The 26,392-nt window shown below is 47.8% G+C and overlaps 1 protein-coding gene across 1 annotated transcript; it reads left to right on the top strand.

Annotated features, from left to right (window-relative positions):
* The first annotated feature begins 287 nt into the window (after window positions 1-287).
* LOC146859974 (F-box and leucine-rich protein 22-like) lies at window positions 288-25,895 on the top strand. The gene is made up of 2 exons (XM_085643735.1): window positions 288-1,455; window positions 24,950-25,895. Exons 1-2 carry the CDS (start codon window positions 1,121-1,123, stop codon window positions 25,293-25,295), a joined length of 681 nt encoding a protein of 226 aa, XP_085499861.1. The 5' UTR covers window positions 288-1,120; the 3' UTR covers window positions 25,296-25,895.
* Window positions 25,896-26,392: the final 497 nt, after the last annotated feature.

Here is a 26,392-nt window from a genome sequence, read left to right as displayed (position 1 = left end):
TAAACATGGACGTTTCCTTAGCAATTAAACTCTCTGGTTTTTACCTGGATTGCCGCACACAATTAGACGTGGGTGATAATTAATAATTGCATATTCCAGTGTACTGCGTTTCTTTCACTTTCTCTTTGCAAAACTGCCATTGTTTGAGTTCTTCCTGGGTCAAACACTGAGATGAGGGTGGGGGTGAACGAGTGCCTGGGGCTCTTTTTAATCTGCTGCACCAGTCGTGGTCTTAAAATAAACTCCATTCCTCGACCATATATGTCCAGGCGTCCAGCGCTGGCTGGGAGGCGCAGAGCACTCCCAGCTGCACAGGCCGCAGACAGGCTGCTCCGGGTGCAGCCCGTCCTTCGAGCTGGCACCGTCTGCTCTGCAAGCCTCTCTCTTCCGTACAGACGCATCTCCTAGCTTGGCGTCCTCACTGCTATGCACAAACCTCGTCCTTTAGGCCAGTGTCTATTGTTTCTACAGGCCTCTGTGCGCGGTACAGGCTCCTCTTGGGTCCCAGACCTCACTGCTCTGCACAGGCCTCTTCTGGGTCGCTCTGGTGTCTGCAGGCCTCACTCCTCTCTCAGGCCTCACTTCTCCGCACCTACCTCTCCCTGGGCCGATCTCGCCTTGCTGGAGGCCTCTCTGTTTGATACAGGCTTCAGGCCGCGCTGCTCTTTACACACTCGGGTCTCCAGTTCAACAGGCCTCACTCATCCGGACCAGATCTGCCTCCAAGCTGCGCCCCTTTCAGAGTCGCGTTTGTCCCCGACCCTCGTACCGACTCCAAACTTTCTGTGCCCCAAGGTCTCGCCATTTCGGGTTTCGCGCAATCTGAGGTAACACTTTCCACATAGCGCCTAGTGCTGTGTACAGACCTGGTTGGTCAGGGACGCGCCTGCCCCATTGAGAGTGCTATAGATTGTTCAACACAGCAGTGTTCGGGTCACGGGGTCTGGCCTGTCCCATCTCATTATAGGCCTTCCCCGTCGTGGGGGGTCTCCACAGGCCTGCTCTCCCTCACATTCAGGGCTAGAACGTCTCGAGTGAGACTCGGCCCCATCCTTGCCCCGACATCTACCTCCCGGCCCGGCCCCTCAGCGGCCTCCCTCCGGGCCCATCTCCCCGGGCCATGCTTGTCACTCAGCTGAACCGGGAGTGCCTCCTGCACGTGTTTTCCTTCCTGGACAAGGACAGCCGGCGGAGCTTGGCGCGCACCTGCCGGGACCTCCTGGACGTCTTCTCGGACCCTGCACTCTGGCCGCTGCTGAATTTCAACTCCCCGGCCGAGCTGCAGAGGAACAACTTCGTGCTGGGGCCGGCTCTGAGGCACCTTAACATCCGCTGGCACTCGAGCCGGGTCAAGGTGTGCAACGTCGAGGACTGCATGAAGAGCGCCTTCCAGAGGAACATCTGCAGCCGGCACGAGCAGCTCGTCAACCGCTTCCTGGTGCGCGTGGCCCGCAGGTGAGCAGGGGATACTGAGAGGAATTCATGATATGTGCTAATGGATGACTTCCTAAAGTCACAGTAACAGCAGTGATATATATACCTCTCTTCCTCATTTCACGAGCACAGGGCAATCGCAAAGCACGCGGGCATGCAATGTATTAATATAGGAACAATTTAATACAGGAACCAGTAACTTAATCCGTAACTCCCTACTGCCGTGCACTGTCAACTTCCTTGGTTGACAGTATTTGTTTACATTCCAGAGATTATGTTCTTTAAATCCTAGCGTTTAAATGTTATGGCTAATTCATTTTTGTATCTTGTCGACCATTCCCAGAAAAAAAACAATATTTAGCAAGCTGATTGTCAGTGTAATAACAGCGCCTGTATGCCATATATGATGCTTGTGTTAACTTATTTCATAATATTTGCAGTATTTTCTCTGGTCTTGAAGATCACTATTTCCCCTCGCTTTCCTGCGTGGTCCGGGACCTCGTTGCGCCTAGACGTGCTGTGTTCTGGCCTATGGTGCTCATGATGTACTCAATCTTATAAGACTTGTTAGTGCTGTAGCAAAAACAGAATCGCCTCTGAGCGCTTTCTGGCTGAACAGGTGACCGCTCTTATGCGGTGGAGCTAGGAGCCACATTTTCAGTTTTTGGGGAAATGGTAATACCTTGTGCCACGGATGTTAGGGAAGGAGAGAGACTGTACACACTCTTGGCCTACATTCTTTAAATCGTCAATCTGCCCCTTACTCAAGGAGTATTCCTGTAAAAAGCATTGGGGATTTCCAATTAGGCCCATGTGATACCAGTTCTGCGTGCATCATTTTACATGGTATACAACTACACGTACGATTGAAAAATGCCTTTGCATTCGCGCAACTGCATTTATAGTTTTGCTTTCAATGTTGGAGGTGTGTCCCATCCCATTCCCACTGTGAAAAAAGGCTGTACTCATACCTCGACAGGTGCAAATGTCTGACTGTCCAGTGTGGGGATGGGCCCTGGTATAGTTTGTGAACACCAACATTTATGGTTGACCACAAACATTCCATCATTTCCATGCTATTCAGAACCCCTGGGGAAAGGTTTGTGCATATTTAATACTACATCATTTGGGGAGGACATTATGCATGATTAAATCCATTTATGAGTGTAAATACACATTTAGTGAATTCCAACAATTAATTATTACTCTATGTCAATCAATCAATCAATCAGGAGTTTATAAAGCGCGCAACTCACAGGAGAAAATCATTAATAGTTTTTGATATCTGTACATGTGCTGCATCCCTCCCTCTGACTTCTAATCTGAAGGAAACCTCCATTCCTCTAACCCGGAACCCCCACCATCCAGGCCCTATGGGCTGTGCACATCTATAAGAAGACAACAACATCTGACCTGTTGTAATCAAGCATTGGCAGAGCATATAAGTCTTACCCATGCCAACTACTGGCTTTGTAAATGCTTTTTTTCTCCTAGATGACCGCTGTGTGTGTTCATGCAGGCATGGTGGTCATTATGAAAGGATATTTATTAAAGCAAAAGAAAAATCACTCAAAGATGGTCAATGTGCATGCATGCACAAGCATGACGGTCATCTTGAATTTTTCTTGAATCAAAATACATATTATTTTAAAGACGCTGTAGTGCTTGCTCATAAACACGTGGCGGCCATCTTTTCGATACATTTTTAAATTACCATTCCTAGATGGCAGTAAATCAAAAAAAATCTCGGAACAGTGAATTAAAAAAATTAAGTATGTACACATCCCAATGGCAATGTACACTTTTAAGCATCAGGAAAAATCCTGAAGTCTTACCTGTTTGACCAGACAATTTGCAGAACAGCACTATTAGACCCCAAATGATGTAGTGATATTTTGTCTGTCAGTCACTCACAAAACACAACTGGTAGAAGCAGTAGACTGAACCGGATCCTTAAGCGGGGTGGGCATGGACGTCATTTAGGGGTCGAAGTTGCAAACCCTGACTTGCCCCTTGTGACCCCTAATACTGCCTTTGCGACCCCGGGTCTCAGAGGAGGAAAAATCAGTGTCAGGGGCATAGGGTCATCTAGTCCTTATAGGCGCTCCACTTTCCTTGTATTGGGTCATTTGTTATATTACACTAGTAGTGAATAGTATTAAATTATTTACCGTTAGTATAATAAATAGTGGAGTAAAATTAGCTGGAATATGACCCTCCCTGGCAGCTGAAATAAGGAGGCATGGTTCCCTACCTAAATTGTAAATAAAGTGCACTTGCATGTGGAGGTTAGATCTCGTCCATAACAGCCTCAAATTAAAATATACATTTAAAATCTAGGAACCTTCCGGTTAGGGTATCCAGAACTACAGCATTAAAACAGGAACCCTGAATGTGGTCCCAAAACTTTGCCTTTAAAAGAGGTACCACTTCTTTCGTCAGGGATTTGTGATCCTACCATATATTCCTCAGCCCCAATCTCAACAGCCATTGCCTAACCTTTCTGAACCACGTCACTCGTCCGGCTGCTTTATCGAGAATGTGTTCTTTAGTTACGGCTTCTTTTACTGGGATCTGAGTTTTACTACTCCATAGTCTAACCCAGAACACTCCGCTCCGCTATATGCTTAATGCTCTTTAGCCCAAGACCTAGCCAGGCCGGTAGAAGTGGGTGTTAGTTGGAAGATTAAGTAGTGATCCTATAAATTTGTTTTCTACCAGCTCTAGGCTCTTCGTCTGTTCCATGCCCCACAACTCAGCACCATAAAAAGCGATGCCCAGTCCTCTAGCTCAGTGTATTTCAATCGCTGGGGAGATAGGGCGATAAGACAGATTGGTTGAGTTTTTTTACAACTGCAGTGTCAACAAGCTGAAGTGCAAGACTACTCTTTTGGGTTTGGTCAGTCCATGTCAGGTTATTGTTAAATTTAACCCCTAGCTAATCAAAAACCTTAACTTGTTTGAGGGTATTTGAGTCCAGCCTCAACTTCCCTTTAAAGGATCTATGGGGTTAAAGGCCATAAATGTAGTCTTTGTGCAATTGATCTCAAGGCCAAAATCGATACAATCTGTTGCAAACCTATTTAATACATTCTGCATAGCCATTGGTGTTTTTGTGATCAACAGCGTATCGTCAGCAAACAGAAGTGTAGGAATTTTTCCGCCAGCAAGTTTGGGAGGGTCGGTCACCCCCACAGTCAAATAATGCATTGATTAGCCCATTCATATATAAAGTAAATAGGGTTGGGGCTAGAACACAACCTTGGCGGACTCCTTTTGCACGCTTATCGTCCCAATGAGTTTGCCACCTTGGTTCCACCGAACCTGAGCGTAGTTATCTTGGTGCAAATGCACTATGAGTTGTAGCAAACCATTGGGCAGCCCTGGATCCCTCAGAGCGACCAAGAGTTTGGTGTGATTTATGGAGTCAAATGCTTGTTTGAGGTCTATAAACACACTGTTGAGGTGACCCTTCCTGATAGTAACTTCCTTCCAAATGAGCAATAAAAAACAGAACACCTGATCCAAGGTGCTTGTGGATTCCCTAAAACCTGCTTACAAATTTGACAATATGTTGTTTTCTTTATTGCAAGTGTGTAAATGTGTCAGGGTCAGTTTGCAAAAAAAACTTTCTGTGCAGTATCTATGAGGCTAATTGGCCTATAGTTGGAAGGGTCCCGTTTATCCCCTTTCTTAAACATCGAGGTGATTTTGGCGCCCTTTCCAGGTGTATGGAATATCCCCGCCATGAGCAATAGCATTAAACGCTGAGTGAAATACAAATCCTCATATGATGGGCTCTGATCGATAGAGGTCTCCAGGTGTTCTATCTAGTCCTGGTGCTTTGCCCTGGTGCCTTGCGTATTGCAGACATGGTTTCTGCCAGTGTAAAACTAACTACTTCAGCTGGTTCTATTTCAATTGGCTGATTTGGCCCTACCTTAATAATCTCAGTATCCGTTTGACTTTCCTCACTTGAGTACAATTGCATAAAATGCTCTTCCCAGACATGATTGAATAAAAAAGTCCTTTTTTTTTACCATATGCACTGCTCCTTTGGCCATTAAGTGCCAGAATAACTTCAATCTCTCAATCTAGAAGCTTCAACTAGGATGTACCAATTATTTTCCTCCCATCTTTTCTAGGCCTTCAACTGTGTCTTGCTGTAGGCCCTTCTTCTCCCAACTATAGCACTACTGTTTCCACTCTTCACCGTAGTGACTAGGGCGGTTCTGGCCTGTTTACAGCCCTCAATTTATCAGGGCACGTCTTTCCGCCTAACACAAATGCTTTGTGATTGTTTACAGAAACAGCGCTTAATGGCCTTGAGAAGGTGGGAAGAACTAAACATAGTTCTTGAGTCGTCACAACCAGAATTATTCAAGATAAGGAGAGTTGAGACTACCTCGGCGTATATACTTTTACCAAAGTGTTTTTGTGCATTTAGGATGGGTAAATCTTTAGTCTATGAGACTTACTACTTTCATTGATCAGATTTATTCACTGGCAAGATTCACAGCATATAACAATGCTCTCATCTTTATAAGGTGTTATTTGGTCAAAAGAATTCCCAAAAATGCTACACTGTGGTAGGGAAGACGCACTTACTGGTTGCTCTCAGACAAGTAGAAGTGACCGTCTCAGAGCTGCGATTTGAAGCTTCTGAGACTTTTTCCAGTTGCCACGTGGCCAGTATCTGACCTTAGGTGTCGGGGAACCCCCATCCCTCCAAGGCGGGTCTTGCATGTGAAAATTAAGACCACGTTAGCAGACTCGAGTCTGACATTTCTGAGATTATGTTGTGGATATTTTAAAGAGGTCACCCAGTGTAGAGGGGAAACAGGTCTTCCTTCACCCAGTCCTGCATCTCTAACAATCAGCAACAAACATCTCAGAATGCTCCTTTGTTTGATGATGTCTGCTTGGGCTTTGAGACCTATGGTGATATTCATCGGATGGCCTCTTTAAGAAACAAATTTAATCAGTCCGAGCCTAAGTGAAGGGCTGAAGTGGGGAGTAATCTGGTTGCATGAATCTGTTGTAAGACTGGCACAGAGTGGTGCTGCACAAGACATCTTCCGTTACATTTCCACTGAGTGATACTATTCAAGACATCTGCGGTGACATTTCTACTGAGTCATACTATTCAAGACATCTGGGGCGAAAGTTCCACTGAGTAATGCTATTCAAGACTTCTGGGGTCAATGTGCCACACAGTTGTGTTATATCCAAGTGCCACACGCTGGAGCTATATCCATGTGCCACACGGTGGTGCTATATCCATGAGCCACACTGTGGTGCTATGTCCACGTGCCACACAATGGTGCTATATGCATGTGCCACACAGTGGTGCTATATGCACGTGCCACACTGTGATGCCATGTCCACGTGCCACACTGTGGTGCTATATCCACCTGCCACACAGTAGTGCTACACTAGATATCCACAATGAAAGCTTTACAAGGCGCCCAATACATATATCCTTGAGTATTTTTTGCAAGATACCCGTTCCAGAGGTTAAAGTGCCACAAATAGGTGATACTAAGATAGCTACATAGAGAGTGAAAGTGATGCAAAACACCATACATGGTGAAAATAACACAGGAGTGTTCTGCATTGTGAACATGGCACAGAGGATTTCACACAAAGTGAATTACACATGACAATATTGCCACAATTGTTGATATAAATAGTACAAGTGGCACAGAGCCATGTTATTCCTGGTGAAAGTACCGCCAACGGACTATGCTGTGTCATGCAGTTTTCAAATCCATAGCACACATCCACCTATTACTTAGACCCTTAACAGTCTTGTGAGCAGACGCATATGTCTGCACTATTGTGTATTACATGGTGAAATACGTAGTGAACGTGACACAGAAGGTTGTTATACGTAGTGAAAGTGGAAGAGAGACGCATCATACATGGTGAAGTGAGTGTTGTACCTCGTGAGAATGTTATACGGTGAAGTGACCGAGAGGGGTGTCATAAATGGTGAAATATGCACTGAAAGTGGCCCGGACGTAGATACTGTAAAGGTGCTTTCGAGGGTCTTATACATAGCGAAAGTGATACAGATGAGTGTTAAACCTAAACAGATAGATGGTTTACATAGTGTGAAAGTGAGGAAAATAAGTGTATGCTCAAGTGATACAGAAGGCTGGTGAAAATAACAAGCTGAGTTTTACACGCTGAAAATGGCAAAGGGGATGTACACACTGAAATACATAATGGAAATGACAATGAGATTTTCTGAAGTAAAATCGACACAAAGGGGTGTTATACGTAAAACATAAATGGGTGTCACTCACAGTGATTCAGTAGGCGGGTCTGTTGCTTGCTCACCATTCACACAGCCTGCCTGGTCTCCAGCTTTGCCCTGGTTACCCAGTCCAGGACCGTGCTTTACGTGAGCTATGGCAAATTTGGTAGTGGCCTATGATGTTGACTATAGAGCAGCGAGGAATAGACAGGCCTAAAACATTACTGTACTACTGTGTTTTTTATGTCTTAAAGGTAGAAATGAGTCCGTGAAAATGAATGCTGGGCTTCGGTGACATCAAAAGGTCCTGCACCTCATATGGCTTCAGGTCACCCGTCCCTTGACCCAGCCTTTAAGGTACCAACACTCTGATTTCTGGGACTTGTAGTTTCCTTTTCCCAGCCTGAGCCTGCAAACAGAGTGCTGTTGGATAACAAGCAACAACAAATCTATAGCTACGTTAGAGACAGAATTCGGGTGGTTTATCTAAGCATTTGGCAATTCGGATTGGCAGCAGATATGCGCACAGCTGCCCCCATATAAATCTGGTTAACTTCACTTGACACTTTTGTGATCCTCAGAAATCCCAAATCGACTTTGGTTGGCGAATACTGCCAGGGCCTGATGGGTAAAATGATGACCCCACCACGCCCACCTTCATGCCTGCCAAATGGCAGGTCACGCCCCCCACTGAGCTCTAAATCCCTGGCAGCAACAAGCTCAAGGAGGTCAGCTGTCCAGCAGCAGCTGCACGCGCGCTGAGCCTCAAGCTGTCACTGGCGGCTGACACGAGTATCGACACTCTTCGGTCTAAAAATGGGCACGCGCCAACAGCTACGCCACTTCACAATGGCTGCCGCGATCTCCGCGTGCAAGGCCGCGCCTGGGCCTTCACTCCTGATCTGTCATGATCTCAGTCCGGACTGCGCTACTGTTAAGTTTAACAGTTGACACCATCTCGCCAAGGAGGCCATGAGGGAGCCAAGGCCTGGATCTTTGCAAATCTTTGTTTTCGAACCCGTTACTCTAATTGGCTCAGCAGACGTCTGGCACGACAAAACTTCCACAATGCATTCGGTTAAAGGGTCCGAAATCGCGAAGTTGTACATTCATACAGCGCACAGCTGTAAGCCTGTTTTTATGCTACTGCATCGTGTAAAGCATATACATTAGCCCATTGATACTCAAAGTACGGCCGGGCGCCGCATGCGACCTTTATATGTGCCACCCTGATCAACAGGAACACTGGCCTGCTCTTTGCTCCACTCTGCACTAACAATAAAAAGATATCAAATAGACAGGCAAGCATTTATTCAAGGTTAGTAGGTGTTAAAGAAAGAAAGTAACTAGGGAGTTCTGCACTTAACTTTGGAAACACTTTCATTTTTGATGACAACTTGCAGCAAAAGTATAAAAATATGACAATGTCTTCCAAACTCCAAAAGTGTATTTTGTTCACATGCAGAACCTTTTCACTGTTTATATTAGTGCATTGAGAAGTAATAATTTAAAAGAGATAGTTTTCAAACATGAATTTAGAAGCATGGATTCTTTCCCCTACCCTGACACCAACGCTAACAGCGAACTGAAGAGGCAAGTCAGTCGTTATGTGCACTCTTTGGGTGGTCTGGTTTTCTATTATACATGAACAACATCTTAGTTTATTAAATCAAACACTGGAGAAAGTTTTGTACAGCAGACACCCTGAAATCATGTTATTTCGAAGTCCTCTTATATGTGATAATGAAGAAAAAGGAGGGAAAGTGAAATTAAACAATTGCCTAGGACCACACAATTTGGTAAAGTGGGGAGCTGGGATTAATCCCAAGTTTTCTGGTTTCACATTGTTCATTTCAGTCACTAGATGTATATAATTCGCTTTGCCTACACCCACCAACCCCTCCCAATCCCCTCCCTCGACCGCCACCCCGCTGGCATCAGTGCGGCCCTCGGGCACATCACAGACCAAACTTTCTGGCCCCTGGGAAAATGTTTGATAGTACCCATGCATTAGCTGGTTACTTACTGCTAATCTTCATTAATTCAAGTCCAAGTCTTCCTCGCAATTATAGTTTTCCCTCTCTTCTTTCCCATTTATGAGCTCCCTCCGCATTTAAAAGTTACTTGGTGAGGGCAAGAAGTGATGTCATAAGATGTGGCTTTTGTTCTATCTTTTGAGGTACAAGATAGAACAAGCTTTTTGCCTAAATGCACAATTTTCTTGGATAGCGGAAGACTGCTGACGCATGGAATGAGACCTCATTTGGTTAGGACTGGGACGAGGAAGACAGAGGAGGAGTTAATGAGCTAGTGAAGGAATTGCAGACAGCACAGCTCAAAAACAGGACAGTGGTCTCCTCTCTCTGATTGCTAGATTTGCTGTTGCAGCGCACACATTAACTCTAAAAAATTTCAAGTTAAATGAATGCTGTTTAGAAGGTGCAACCGCATGGAAACAGACTCACAGCTTTGCCCTGCACAAAAGCACACCTTTGTGAACAATGTTTCCTCTATTTTCTCCCTCTGTGTGTGACAAATGAATCTGTGCACTGCTGGCAAGGCTCGGTGCACCAAAAACATGTAGCCACTTCCTATGCAAGCACACGTAGCCTTTCGAGTTACCATCAGTGGCGTTTGACATTCCAAAGATCTGCCTACAACCACGTTGCTTTAGTAACATCAAAGCCTGTCTAATAGTCACATTCAAGCCTTCCTTGAACCCACCAGTACAGAAACCCACCCCAGAACAGCCAAATGGCGGGAAAATGCAAGAGTTGGGGCACACGTTTGGTGCACGTAGGTCTAAACTCTTGACTGTAGGAGCTTGGGTTGGAGACCCACAAAAACATGTTCAGTACATCTGGTTTATGGAATTCATTGTCTATCCTAACATCGTCTAACTTTACAACTGTATGTGCTTGCTAAAGATGGTAAAGAGTAAACCATATGATGGAAGAAAAGGAGCACTCCTAGATGTCAGCTTTTTGTATACTGTACTGTGCACCCAACCTACTTACTTTCTACTACTCTGATGAGATATGGATAGGTTAACATAGTGATTAAATGCATACAAACTAATACTCTTGATATAGAAATGATACTCCTGATTTTCTAAGCTATAAGGGGATTTATTTTATCTTTTGTCTAATTTTATACAGCACATACCTGGCCCAAGGACAATATAGAGTGCTTTACATCAGCACCAGAATATGGTGCACATGTTTTTTAGATACAGGGAGTTTAAAAGTGATTTGCCCATAATCACAGGATGTTGATGTAAACTGGCTTATTCTATAGTTTACCAAAATGTGGTACACTATGCTGTAAGCGGTGGTAGCCTCAAACGCTACACACTAAAGTCAAAGGGAAAAGTACCAGTAAGAAAAAGGCTGCAAGAGGGGACTGGAGGACCAGCCTGGCAGAACCCAAGCGGGGGAGGGAGCTCAGCTCTTGAGGGTCTCAGGATCATAGAGACATCATCCGTTTGCTTGAGTCTTGGCTGGTGACCTCAGATGCAGGAGTGTTTTGTCCGGTGGGTCGGTGAGTTAGAGGCTCTCATAGTTCTTGGTGCACTTGCAGAAGAGGGAAAAGAAACACAGCAGGGCCACTCTCGGTGTGGAGCTGGCCTCTCTAAAAGTTCCTCGATGTGCAGGTGAGTTTTGGCTGTAGTGGTGTCCCGACTGAATCCAAACAAGCCGTGGTGCGTGCAACTGGCTCTGGTACAGCGGGTATCGGTGCTGGGCGGCTCCTGAGGGTCCTGGCGTCTCCTAACTTGGAAGGGAGATAGACCAGACCTCTTGGAGCAGCGAAAAGCTCTTCTAGCATGCTACTTCCTTGGTGGGCCCGGAGATCAACAGAACGCTGTACCGGGCATATGCAGTCGTGCCTGCTGGTGCAGGAAGTACTCCTCCACTTCAAGGGAGATGTTGCTGGGTCAATGAAGAGCAGGGAAGACCTTCAAGGGTTTGGGGAGGATGTTCCACTTCTGGACTAGTCTGTGTCAGTGATTGTTGGGAGAGCAGTAGCCGGACAGGGTTTTGCGTCAAGTGAGGTGCTGGTCCACAGTTCTTCGGCTCTTCTTTGTCATTCTTTCAGGCAGACAAATCAGAGTTCCTGGTGTCAAGGGGCCACCTAATTATTACATTTAGGGGCATTAAGGGGAGTGAATGGTAGTAGCCAATGGGCAACTTACCCCTGAGGTCACTACACCCCCTATATGACCACATCCTGTGGGGAGTGGGCATAACCCTGTCCCAGAGTTCCTAATTCCACCAAAAACAAGATGGCGGAACCCTTCTTTCGTGACTAGCCTGGTGGTGCAACACCCCTACTTGTATGCTAATTCCCCACTTGTCCTAGAGCCAAATGGGCCTCAGGGCAGGGGGTGGCATTCTCCAGGTCTAGAAGAAGCTGGGCTAGCATATCAAAGGGGGCAGTGACTTTGAAGCCTCTGCCCTTGGTATGTAGATTCACTAGAAACCCTGCTAGAGGAGGTGATAACACCTTTTCCGGACCAAGCATTGTTTCCTGACCTCAAAAAGTGCTGGATCTCACCTACAGTATTTTCTCAAATATTACCATGTATGCAAAATCTATACAGTTTGCCTTCATGCTGAATACCACCACTACTACCACCACTTTCCATGCCTCTAAACTTTCCCCTAATAGTTACCAATTATAGGCACACAAAACATAGGCAAGGATTCAGGGTGTCAGATGGCAAAAGGGCAACAAAGTGAACCCACACTTTTCTCTCCTTTAATAACACTAATATTGCTACACTGAAACAGTGTTGTGTGCCCCGTGCTTTGTTACTTATAAAGCATTTAATGCTCTCTCTTAAGTGTTTAAACTGAAGAAATTCATTACACTCCACAAGCAGTAACTGTCCCACTCCATTGCTTCAGTTTTATTTTATGGCAGGTTGTATTTAACTGACCTGGTATCACAACATTATCCATCAGCTAAATGACAAATGACAAAGCCTTAGAACGTAATATGCAAAGGTGCCTCCCGCCCCCCCCCCCCCCCCCCCCCAGCTGCTATACCTGGCACTTTGGGAAAATATAATTTCATCGGGAAAAGAAACTATTCTATGCAGGTGGTTCCTGCTCATATTGCGTACATTAAGTGACTTGCAGGTCTGGTACCAGCTTCACCAAGCCACAGACACATTTTATTATTTTATAATATGTGCTGTGTGACTCTCCTACATTCCCCTAGCATATGACCCTCCTCATTTCGAGGCCTAGATCGTCAATCATCTCCTCATTGACCACCCATAGAGTAACTAATGACCATTGAAAGTGAGGAGGCTGAATTACATAGTGGCTGGGAAATGTCCTGTCCCTAATAGCCTTTTGAAATCACCCCCTCGTGCACGGTTGAACAGCATGGGGCCTGAAAGAGCATTGCCGCACCCCAAAGACGATACTTGCGCAGTAGCGTAACATAAAATAATGGGGTCCCTGTGCAGAATGTAAAGAGGGGTCCCGGAGTGTCCCATACCTCACAGATATTCACTGGACTTGAGCTGACTGGATCCCTCTGAATGGTTTGGGGGCCCTGAAATATTGGGGGCTCGCTATACTGAAGGGGCTGCAGGGGGCTGCGTTATACCCCTGTTCTTGAGGCTGGAACAGTACCTCACTTGGTGTTTGGAGTAGCTCTTAGAGAGCTACTGGGTGTGGATGAATATTAATCTGCCTGTAGCTGAAAGAAGGCATAGCTCATGAGACAGCCCCACACGTGGGGCACTTTCTCCTTGGTGCTGTGGAGTCATTGAATAACCTTAATTACTGCTGAAGACGTATTGGTTTGTAACCACATCATGGCATATTATTTGGGATAAATTGAAAGCATCGAGGTTATTTCTTTTTCTAAGTAAAACAACAACTATACAACAACTTAACATTTAAGTAAGTGCCACAATGAGGCTACATTAGAAAAACTCCTTGAGAGAACATAGTACTGAGTAGACAACACAATCTGAAAATGTTATGTTGTTATGTTAAAGATATTTATATAGCTCACGTTCACCAGGCGTTTTTTTGGCTGGTTTCTTAAAGATCCCTATTCACGAAACCTTTTGCTTGATAACTCTGTGTAGGGCTCTAGATTCAGTCGGTCAGCAGCGTTATAGTTTGTGTTTGCTGGGAGGCTCTGAATAAAGGACTTGCTTACCTTCCTTTTATCCACTTCATTTTTCCAACATTTTGTTTGAGTATGGTTTAGGAGCTGAACTAATGCAAAGAATTACAGGTAAAGGAATGGAAGAGGATACAGTCCTAAAATAAGGAGTTTTTAGTTAAGAAGTGGTCACATTAAGGAATTTTATACAATGTATTGTTTTAGAAAGTGAAAGATGAGCTTTCCATTGGGGGTGGTTTTGGGCTTGAAGGTGACAAACGTGTACCCCCCAGACTCTTAAGTCTACGATTAGTAGTTGCACACAAGAGACACTTAGGGCAAATTTTAAATAAAATAGTTAGATCATGTTTTGGTGGCCTCACATAGATGATATGTTTTCCATTATTGTGAAGACATGAGAAGTTTGTTCCAAATCCGACAAGTAATACAAGACTAAGTTGACCCGTTACATCTTGTTCCCAGCATTCCTGAGAAAACATTAGGAATTGGTTGCAGTTGATTTTGTGGGTCCATTTCAAACCCTAGGAACAGCTGAAAAAACTGCAGTTCCAGTAGATCACCATTCTAATTTGGTAGCGTGGGGGTTTGTAGGGGAAGCCAGTAATGATACTGTGTTGGTTTTTTTCAGGGACTGTTTCTTTGGAGAAGGTTGTCCCAAAACCTTAATTGCATGTAACGGGGAGTGGTACAGTGGTGTCTCAGAAGAAGAAAGCATTTCTTAGCAAGCATGGCAGTGAACACAAAATATACACCATTGTATTTCCAAAAATCCAATAGTCAAGTGGAGAGAGCTAGTAGGATCATCAAGGAAGGGATAAAGTCCACTTTGGTTTCGGTTAGGAATGTAAAATCTTTTGTTCAAGAGAAAATTTGGTCTTATATCACTCCACATACTACTAGTGGTTTCCCACCATTTTCACTGTTAAAGAACAGGATTCCTAATTCAGGTGTTATTCCTAGCTTGTTGTCAATGTAGAAGTGTCAGAGAGTGCACAGAGACGGGCATGAAATAAAAAAAAAATATATTGACAAACAGCAGAAAATTTAAGAAAGGTGTGATGGTAAATTTGGTACCAATCCTCCTAATAGTAAATTTAGAGATGACATGAAAATTAAATCTCCCTACTTTGTTAGCCAAGGGTGCTCCAGATGTTAGAGTCCCTAAAGAGTTTTGAGGAGGTCGAGATCTTCGGCCAGATTGGTTGATGGTAAAGGATGGAGCTTGAACAGGCTGGTTAAGCGTAGTAGTGTCACATATGAATATGATTAAATGATTATGACTTGGATGTGCATCAGCCAGTTAGCTCTGGTGGTAAGACCTCTGTTGAGATAGCTTTGGATCTTAAGGGAAAGAAATGACGCTGTGAGTCATACTTAGTTTTGGAGCCGGTTGCTCTTAGTTTTGCCAGTATTTGTAGAGGCAACCGGGTTGGCAAAAGACCAGTTTATTTAAATTCTAGTCTGGCTTTTCATTGTAACTTTGCAACTGTTCATAATCTGTACAGTAGTGATAATTTGTTGTTAAAAGAATCAGAATGTCTGGTGTCTGTAATGGGGGGAAATGTGTTATGGTGTGTTTGTTCTCCTTTTCGTGCATCTCTGACGTTCCCTGTCTGAAGGCTGTCAATGAGGCGTGTGCCATGTGGAGGGCGCACTGTCTCATTATTCGATTTCTCCTATGGCGTTGTGGTTTGTGTGTAATGTTCTAGATTCTGATTTAATGCATTGGCAGCTTTGTAGATTTCTGGTTTGTGTGCCTCTGAATAAAGGGCGTATCTTACGTTTCTATGCTTTGTCTTTTCAACATTTTTGCACTAGACTAACCTGCTATTGACCAATTCTGAAATTGGGTTGCATTAACAGGGGCTGACAGCCAGGGTTTCCATATGTCCAGTACTTGATATCTGGTGGCAGTGACGGTTAGGCTCAAGGTAAGGTTGAAGTACATGCAAAGGTTTCTTGCCGATGGTGTTGGGCAAAAAAGGTCACGAGGAAGGAAAACAGGGATAGAAAGAAGAGCAGAGGCCGCGTTAGCAAGAAAATAGACCACTTCAGTCTCCAATGAGTTGTACATAAGGGAATGGATGGCCTTCTACTGGTGAATGGCTGATGGCTAGTCTGAGACCTTAGACTGAAGGTAGGGTGACAGATGATTGTGTGTGTTTAGAATAGAAATATTAAGAGAATCCAAAGGCTGAGAGCTGCCAAAGTGACACGTTTTACAGCTAGAAGAGAGATTATTATTCTATAATCTTTATTGAGATCAACACAACTGGGCATATCAAATTGATAAACCGATTGTTTGAAGGTTTTGGTGGGAGGTACAGGTGAGAAGTAAGAAGGGGGCTGGGACTAACAGGAACATACCAAGGATACTTCTGAAGCAAGTGATATTGTAAGAGAGGTAGGAGACAAAGCGTGAGCCGAAGAAGGTGGATTGAGTAAATGAGAAGCGGTAGAGGAAGAGGAGGTTGTAGATTCGCCAAACAAGTTGCTGACAATGAGAATGCCAGGTGTTGAAAACATTTGGATTTAGCTGTATTTACTAATCCTGTGAAATTGTTCAAAACTAGCGTGTAATCCTTCAGCATTTTAATTGTCACCATTTACAAAGGATTGCGTGCACTCTTGTTTACAGAGAATGAATGCTGAGAAAGATCCAAGATTGGGGGCCGAAGATAGCTTAAGCAAATGCAATCAGAGAATAATGTGAATAGAAGGCTGTTTTCAGACTGCCAAGGAGTTAGTTGAGAGAAGTTGATGAAAGTAGAGAACCAAGGTTATTATAGTGTTGGACTAGAAAAGAGGGTAGGCTTTTGAGAGAATGGCTTCTTTTGGTGAAAGGGAGGTTTTGGTTTGTAAGCACAGAGAAGAAAGGGATGGTGACTATCATGTGTAGCATAGCAGCCACAGAAGGATACAGTTTAGGAGTAGGCAGTTAGTGGAATAGAATACCAGGTTAAACCGTAGCGTCTGGGTTCAAACTTCAGGAATTTTGCCACATCTCTGATCCTTAAGTTCCACTTTTCCTCATGTCCGGTAATTCGGTGAAATGTTCGTCATGGCATCGTTCTGTAACCGCCCCTTCTGACAGTTATCTAGACTCTTGTAGAATCTGGCACCCCAAAGTGTGCAACGCAGTCCTCACCAGGCTATTGGAAGACTGATGGCTGCTGGGATATAGGAGTTGGTTGTAGAAGTACAGACGACTTTTTCTCTTCATGCCTGTATGAAGAGCCTCCTGGTAAGCTCCGATTAGTCTCTCATCACTTGGACTCTTCAGGTATTACGAGTTTGGCAGTGCAGGAGCAGGACCACCGCACAGGCGTCTTGCTCCCGCACTGCCAATTCCATGTGATTATGACTTTTTTGGTCACTGGCGGGCGGTTCTTTGGCGTTCCCACGGTGGTGTCTATAAAAAAGTCCCCGCAATGGGAACGTCAAAGTCAGTACCAGCACGTGTCCCCCTCTCCCCCTCCTCACCTCCCCCCCCCCACTGCATGCACCCCATGGCCCAGACAGAATAGGAACCACCATGAAAACCGTGGTAGAGAGGAAACTCTTAATATGCTTGGCAGGACCGCTGCGGTCCCGCCAAGCATATTGCTGCCGCAAGAACGCAGCGTGACAGCTGACTGTTGCGGTAGTGCAATGTGGACCCCAACTTGTAATGGAGAGGTCGGACCAGCGATGGCTGGACCGCCACCTTGAGTCTGGCGGTCCTCGGCCCGCCAGACTCGTAATCAGGCCCTCAGTGTCATATGGTTTGTGAGTGCATTTATTTTGCAGTAACTATGGCTGGTGTTCTTTTCAAATGGTACGACTGTGCTCCAGAATACTGGCCCTACAAAGGTGTGTTAAGGACACACCTAAGTGAGGCCACCCACTTGCGTGGCCCCACTAGCAGTTTCTCTCTGCTTAAATTTGCTTCTGATCTGGGACAGCCCATGCCTGCACCCTCAGAAACCTAATTTTCCCTCCACTGGTTGTTTTTCCTGTATTGCACCTGTAATCCAAAGCCTGCCCAGTAACAGATCACTGGATATTCCTCTAGCTTCCTCTAAACGTAAAACGAGTCAAACATTTGATAGGCAAAAAGAGTCTGGATGTAAAAAAGTTCTTTCAGTCCTATCTCTCTCTCCGGTCAGAAAAGCCCAGGAAAATGTCATTTTAATGTGCGGGGCTGACACCTCAATTACAGTCGCGCAATAAACAGACCACACTGTGTCTTAACCCCTTCAGTGCCCGCCCCTTTCCCCGCCCTGTGCCGGGCGTTTCATTAGCGGGCGGGGTTTATGACGAGCTGGTCTCGTCATGGGTACAGCGCAACCGCGGCCCATGACGAGACCAGCTCATCATGGGCACTGAAGAGGTTAAGCGTAAAAAGGCCATTTATTAGGACCAGGCTGCACAACAATAAACAACAACCAAACATTACATCAATAACAACTTCCAACAACACTCTCCAACCCTTCACTCTTTTCACCCACTCCACACTCACCTTTTGTACCACTCCATGCCCCTTCCGTTTCTCACCATTCCACAAACCTCCTAGCATCCTCCCCGATCTCATCGGCCATTTCACTCATGCCTCCATTACCCCCACCTCGTTCACTCTTCCCCCCCGAGGGTTGGGTGTGCCCGCTAATGACTCCCCCCACCCCTCAAAAGTACCGCCAGCCCCGCAGCCTGCCCTAAACTGGTACGCTTTAGCCAACCCTGAACCCGAACCCTAACTGCAGGGTGGGTGGGTGGCCTTCGCTATAACCCTCCCGATGGTGCCGAGCGCAGGAAGAGGAAGTCGCCTTCCTCCCCTGCGCTCTTATACCCAACCCCTAACTCTACCCCTTGACCCTGCCTGGTCCAACCCCTGCACGAAAGACCCCGGGGGAAGACTAGTCTGCGACTCTGCTTCCCCCGGGGCCCGGCATCGCGCAATAAACAGACCACACTGTGTCTTAAGCGTAAAATGCCATTTAGTAGGACCAGGCTGCACAACAATAAACAATAACCAAACATTACATCAATAACAACTTCCAACAACACTCTCCAACCCTTCACTCCTTTCACCCACTCCACACTCACCTTTTGTACCACTCCATGCCCCTTCCGTTCCTCACCATTCCACAAACCTCCTAGCATCCTCCCCGATCTCATCGGCCATTTCACTCATGCCTTCATTACCCCAGGTAGCCCCCTTTAGGGCGGATACCTGCCCCCCCCACCCGGGTCTGGGCAAACCACACACATCCCTGCCCACTCAAACATCCCTGCGACACCAAATTGCTTCATTCCAAAGCTTGCTGACCACATCTCTCATTTCCATCATGTAATACGCGTTCCCCATCCTGGAAAGATGCACTCCGTCATCCCTAAACAGTAGCAGTTCCTCCAGTCGCAGTCCAGGGTGATTTATAACCTTAATGTCCTTGTCCCCACAAAAAACTCGGCATTGCTCTGTTAAGTTTCCGTCTTGCCTTCTCAATTGCCCCATGTTTAACAGCGCCCCTCCAGATTTTTCTGGGGACAAATTTAGTCCAAGCAATGCAGGTCCCTGCCAGCTTGTGTTTCAATACCTCCAAGTCTCTTTGCATCAGCTGTAAGAGCGCCAAACCCGACAGACGAACCAAATCATTTTCCCCCAGATGGATGAACAACAGATCCGGGCATCCCTTCTGTGGGACCATCTTCGCGAGCCAGGGCAATAGTGCCCTCCATCGCATTCCCCCTTTTCCCCACCAGTGCACCTCGTGATGTTGTCCCTTGAGTCCCAGGTTACGGCCGTACACCTGTTGCTCCGCATACTTTGACGCCCAGTGCACGAAAGAATGCCCCACAATCCATGTGACCGTCTTGGCCCCAGGTCCTATCACGCAACCTAAGGGAGAAACAGATGTTAGACAGACATAGAAAAACAGCCACCCCATCCTCCAAAACCCCCAGCTCCGTTCATCCAGACCCTTCACTTACGCACATACCGCTCACAACACCGGGACCTGCATCTCCCAATCTGCCGAATCCTATCCCAGGACCACCCCAGCCGGGCTGCCGCCGTCGCCGCCCCAATACGAAACGAGTGAGTCCCAAAACCAGCCGGTTCCAAACCCAGACGCACCAATGCCATGCGCAGCACCGCCAACAACTGTCCCGCCGTCACCCTTGCACCTGACCTGTGACAGAATATCTCCCCTCACACAACCTGTGTGGCAAGCACAAATGACCTCCATTCAGCCACCGGGCATACACTCCCACAACCATTCTCGCTCAACCATACCCACTTGCATCGCCCCAATTGATCTGTTTTGGACCGACCCAACCAAATGCCCAGTCGCCCAGCATCCAACCTGATCTCCTCATACCGCCTACCCGTCACCACCCGCGTGCCCAACAATTCCGAAACCCGAAATGCCCCAAAAAACATTCAAATCATGCACAAACGGAAAACTCGGACCTCAAACTCTTCGTAACAACAGAGCGGCAACGCCGCAACCAACCGTACCAACACTTCAAACGTTATGGCCTCCCTCGGAACCCTCCCCCCCGCTCTTTCCCTGCTCCAACCTCTGAGTGCCCTACTGACAATCACACCCTTCGTTGGGTCAAAACCAAAAAACAAACAGCAATAAAATGACACTCCTGCCCATTTCCCTGAAATGGTCGCAGCCGACAACCCCTTGTCCATGCAGTGCAATACAAACTGTAACACTCCTTGCTCCACTGTCGCCTGCTCCCCAAAGGCAGATTCCCCGCTCCATCCCATAAAGGCTCCAAACTCCGCCCACGCCAGTCTGTAGGTCCGCCTGGTGGTAGCAGCAATAGAATTCTCAACTAGGCCTATCACCCTCACTCCCCCAAGGCCCAGATGCCGTCCGGCAGCCCGGTCTTGCACAGATCCGCTCCTGGTGCCAATCGCCGGAACCGCTGCCACTGTGAACGAGACAAAGCATCCGCAATGTCATTATTCGCTCCCGGAACATGTTTGGCTCGAAAGACCACATTCAAACGCAAGCATTTCAACATGAAACTCCTCAACAATCGAAGCACCCTCGGGTCCCTGGCCCTCTGTCGGTTGACCAACTTGACCACCGTCATGTTGTCCACATGGAACAACACCGCCCTGTTCTGAAACTCAGGACCCCACACTTCCAGAGCCACCAGCAAGGGAAAGAATTCCAAAAACGCAATGCTCCTCCCCTGTTTCATCCAGTGATCCGGCCAAGTCTCCGCGCACCACCTCCCATCCCAGAAAATTCCAAAACCAGCTGCCCCAGCCGCATCAGAGTAAATTTGGATTTGCCAAACCATCTTTTCGACCACAAAGTCCAAGGATACCCCATTGAAATCTGTCAAGAACGTCAACCATGTCCACAGATCCGCCCTCACTCCCATGGAGATCCGGACCCTGTGGTGTGGAAGCACTGCCCCCAACATGGCCATGCCGAGCCGTCTGCAGAACGTCCGTCCCGCCCGGACCACCCTGCACGCGAAGTTCAAAAAACCCAGCAGGTGCTGCACCGCCCTCCACGCAATCCTCTTTTCTCCAATCACCCATTGTAGGCACTCCTGAATTTCGGCTACCTTCGCGGCCGGGAGCCAAGCTGTCCATTGGGTGGAATCCAGCTCAATGCCCAAGAATGTCAATACATAACACGGCCCACTCGTCTTCTCAGGTGCCAACGGGACCCCAAATTGCTGCGACAGCTCCTGGAACCATGTCAGAGCCCTGCCACAATCCCCCGACCGCGCCTTCCTGAGGAACAGGAAATCACTCAGCTGCGTAAATGCCCACTGCAAGAAAGTGCTGAACATTTCAAACAATGCACATGAAATCGCACACCCCATGGGCAGGACTTTGTCCACGAAGATGGCCCCTCCGAACTGCATTCCTAGAAGTGCGAAATCCGCAGGGTGTATAGGCAGCAGGTGGAAAGCCGACTTCACATCGCATTTCGCCAATTCCGCCCCCGGCCCACACACCCGCACAAGGTGGATCGCATCATCCACCAACGCGTAAAGCACCCGCGAATCTTCCTCTGCGATGAAATCATTCACAGACTGTCCCTCTGGCCACGAGAGGTGATGTATCATGCGAAACTCACCCTCTTCCTTCTTTGGCACCACCCCCAACGGGGAAATAATCAAATCATCCATCGGCCAGTCATAGAAGGGGCCTGCAATCCTCCCTTCCTCCACCTCTTTTCGGAGTTTGACCGCCACTACCCCCTTCAATCTGGGACCTTGATATCCGACCCGAAAACCCTCTGTAAAACCCCACTGAATCTTCAAGGCTGCTTCCCTGTCCGGGTAGAGGGAGAGCCACGGGGCCATTGCCTCCACCCTAACCGGTGTAGGAGCCCTTCTGTCCAGCTTGCCCCCTAGCTTTGGAATTCCTCCACTGTTCGGAAGGGGTGGCCAGTGTAAGGCATTGCGTAAGGGCCTGCTTCCCCCCACACTTAGAGCATTTGTGCTTGAACTTGCACGTCTACCTGGAACAGTAGCCCCTGTTGTAGCTCCAACAGGCCCCGGTATTGTAGCTGCCTGGCTTGTTGGCCTTTCCTGTGCCACCTGTACTGGCTGCGTTCCCTCCTGCCCCGCTTTGGGCGGGACGCGACTAAAACGACCGATACGTGACCGGCAAACCGCTAGCCGTGTGAGTCAATGCCGAGGAATGCGCTGACGCCATCCACTGCATCCATAATTCTTGATCCACTTCACCCCAGTGCTTATCCTGATTCGCACTAACCCGCGCCCTAAACTCCTCGTCATAACTCAGCCATGCGAACCCCCCGAACTGCATTTGGGCCTTCCTGATGATGTCCATATATTTCAGCAACGTTATGGCCCTGTCCAGATGCTTTTCGCAGTATATGCTAGCATAAATGAGAAACGCCGACGTCCAGTTTTCCATATTCACCGGTACCCTTGGCCGTCTCGTCAACTCCCATTCCTCCTCCTTCGAGCCCTCCTTAGCCTGCACTTCCCGGTGTAACAATTTAAAAAACGTCCACATATTCGTGCTTCCATATCCTGTTCTTAATCTTATCCGACAGATGCAACCCCAATGGCATGGCTAAACCCACGTAGGGCAGCTTCTTCGGGTGTTTGTCCACTGACTTGTCCCCCTTGTCCTCAGTCCCGTCCACCTTATCTGTCTGCACACACGCCGTAGTCACCGACTTACCTCTGACCGGCTTGTCCCCCAGCGTGGGCCTGCCCTTTGGAACCCCTAGAGCCTCCCTCACAGAACCCTCTCCCACCCCGATTGACCTACACGCCTTCTTCCTTCCCCCTTTTGGGCCACCATCCCATACTGTCCACCAAGAACTCTCACCTGCTAATGATGGGTGTCGCTCACTGGGCCGGCCTCCGGAGGTGGATGCCTGTCGTGTCTCCGCCTTACCCTTTGCCGCTGGTGCACCTGCAACACACCAAGGTCTCCGTTGCCCTTCCCCGTGCCTGATCCGTCATAGTCATCCCTCACCTCCCCGTCCTCAAGCTCCTCACTCTCCTCCTCATAATCCAACTCAACCTCAGGCTCCAAACCCCCAGGCGCCCACAACACCTCTCTCACCGCTCTCTTCACACCTTTGCCACTCACAGCACCGTACACCCGAGACCCTTTCACACCCGACGCCGCTGCCCGCTCCCGCGCCGGAGAGATGGCCGCCGCGGACCGCCCTACTGCTCTTGACGTCGACATGAGGCCGTCTTGCGCCCCGCCGTACTCTGCCGACTTAGATCCCCCCCTACCCCTCAGGTCGCTCCAACCAGAGTGGGCCCCGGCACCATGAGGCCTCAAAGCCGTCCCGGCCGTCCCTAACTGCACCCGTGACCCCCTGCCTCTCTCTTCCCCCCGGGACCTCTCTCTCCCCGATCTACTCAACTCCTCTTGCTCCGCCCACCTCTCCTCCTCGGACGTGGGAGTAGGGGGCCCCTCAATCTCCTCTTCCCACACCGCGCCCACCCTCTGCGTGCTCTGCTCCAAACGCCTGGCCTCTGCAACTTGCGCCAAAATGCGCTGCTCATGGAGCCTGTCTTCCCACGCCAAAGCCCCCCAACTCGGGAGGGGATGGGGGGGCGGTAGCCTTGAAACCCCCCTCCAGGCGGCCAAAACCAAGTCAGTGGAGGCACCACCTGAGACGGACCCCCCCCCCGCCAGTCCCCGTGTCAGCCCCCGTCCCCTGCAGCCCCGAACCATTCACCACCAATAACGGTGTAGAGGCCCTGGACCCCTTAGAAAGGTCAATGGGCGTGACCTCCGCAGGCTCCGTAGCCCCAGCTGCCCCCCCTGCGCCATCTTCATCCCTTCCTGCCCCCCCCGCGGGCCTCAGCACACCCCCCTCCCCCCACCGCCACTCTGGGATCGTGCCCGGCCTCCCCGGCCGCCAATACCGCAATGTGGGGCCCGTCCACCCCTGTACCGCCTCCCGCACTGCCTCCTCGGGTAGTCATCGGAGTTCGCCATCCCGCCTCCGTCGCTGTGCGCCGCTCCTCTCCGGTCCTAATTCCCGTGCACCACCGGCCTCCAAAACCACACCAAACGCTGACCTACAACTACCAAAGCCCCCCCTACGCTATAACCCTCCCGATGGTGCCGAGTGCAGGAAGAGGAAGTCGCCTTCCTCCCCTGCGCTCTTATACCCACCCCCTAACTCCACCCCTTGACCCTGCCTAGTCCTACCCCTGCGCGAAAGACCCCGGGGGAAGACTAGTCTGCGACTCTGCTTCCCCCAGGGCCCGGCAATGTGCAGACTTTGGGCACAAGGTTTACACTTAGATTAATAACTCGTATAACAAGTTCATGTGTTTCCAAGCCTGTGTTGCCATCTGGGAATGTAGTTATAGTAAACTACTCAGCCCCCGGGGCTTTTGGTAAATGGCGTCACTAGAGCCCCTCTATGGCGTCACTAGAGCCCCTCTATGGCATTTTAGGTGGGTAATGTGTTGCAGCCTGTCACGTATTTGCTATATAATTGCACTGATCATAAATATTTTCATAATTGAAGTAATGTGAGAGACGACGTCCTGGTATGTGCAGCAGTAACTGTGTTGTGAAATACATACAAACAAAGTTTCCTTACGTGAAATTCCAATATTTTTCAGCTGTCCAAATCTGCAGTCGCTGACGCTGTCCGGCTGCGGCCACGTGACGGACGAGTACGTCACACTGATTCTGCAGAGCTGCTCGAAGCTTCGAACCCTCAAGCTGGAGAACTGCGCGCGGGTGACGGATGCGCTGCTGAAGGCCGTGACTGCTTCCGGTAGGGCCATCGCCACGCTGCACCTGGACTTCTGTCGGAACATAAGCCAAGCGGGGCTGAAGGAAGTGCGTCAGAAATGTCCTTCCGTCGTTCTGAAGGCCGAGAGAAGTGCAGACATGATTCCCGACGTTAAACCCAGAGAAAAGCTGGCACTACAAAGGACTTTCAGAAAATTATTACAATACTGAAAAACTATGGGAAAATGTTGTTGCCCAAACCCACCAGACATTGATTTACATATGTTTTTGCAACTGAACATTCAAAAAACATTTTACGGATACTTAAATATTGTACTGGAGCATTTATGAATTCACCTTTATATGATATACGTTTTTAATTCCTTCAACATTTTACTTTTTATGTTTTTTCAGTTAACAGCACATGCCATTGCTTTCCTCGACTAATGTTATACCAACCCCAATCTTAATAATACCGTGGAGCTCATTTTTTTTGTTCCCAGGCAATTTTTATGAGTAATTTAACCAACAAAATTTAAATTTTAGTCCTCATACCAGAGGCAAATTTACAGCATAACATACCGCCAGATCCTCGGAATGCGAAGTTATTATTTTAACATTAGATGAAACGCGAGAAGAGATTCAAACCTTTAATACATGTTTACCGTCTATCACATTTACGGTCTGATGAGTTGAGCTGGGAGCCTTCAAAAAGTTCTTCATTTCAGTGAAACACATGCCACCGTTTGAAGAAAAATAATACATTGATTTTACAACAAAGTATGATTACAAGCTCATTCATATAAAATAAAATATAAAATCAACAATGAACCCAGGATGCATCCTTTTTTCGGGTAAATGTAGGTTACCCCTCGTTAGCCCATTACCTGCCTGTTTTTGACTCATTGACCCTATGTCTGCAGGTTTGTTTCTTAACTCCACACATTTTGCGCCCTGAATTAGTAAAAAGAAATAATAGATATATTTTCATAACTTATACGTTTTAAATGGCAGCTTTTTGTGCAATAGCAACAACTACAATTGTAATAAATCTTTAACTATTGATATCCAGAAACAATTTTAGATTGTATGAGAGTAAGGATCCATACTGCTCTGGATATCGCTGAGGCCGCCCCCGAAGGGGGCCTCGTTGGCCGGCGCCATAACCGACGCCGAGCCCCGGACAGAACCGGTTTTTAGCGCATTGATGGGCCCAAGAGCAGGAAAGCTCTCGCGCCCCACCCTGCGCCCCAGAGAGGCGCCGTCCCCTGCGGCCAGGGCGGGAAAGCGCTGGGGGGGATATAAGCGCTGCTCCCCCAGGTAAGCTC

This window comes from Triturus cristatus, chromosome 3_1, assembly GCF_964204655.1.
Source record: "Triturus cristatus chromosome 3_1, aTriCri1.1, whole genome shotgun sequence".
NCBI classification, from domain to species: domain Eukaryota; kingdom Metazoa; phylum Chordata; class Amphibia; order Caudata; family Salamandridae; genus Triturus; species Triturus cristatus.
Note: the sequence above shows the minus strand (reverse complement) of the source record. Positions and strands in the feature narration are given on the sequence as shown.

Excerpts from the sequence above, each read along its gene's own strand:
- LOC146859974 (XM_085643735.1), top strand. The coding sequence starts at position 1,121 with ATGCTTGTCACTCAGCTGAACCGGGAGTGCCTCCTGCACGTGTTTTCC. Across the intron at positions 1,456-24,949 it reads CTGGTGCGCGTGGCCCGCAG|CTGTCCAAATCTGCAGTCGC; the intron begins GTGAGCAGGGGA and ends AATATTTTTCAG.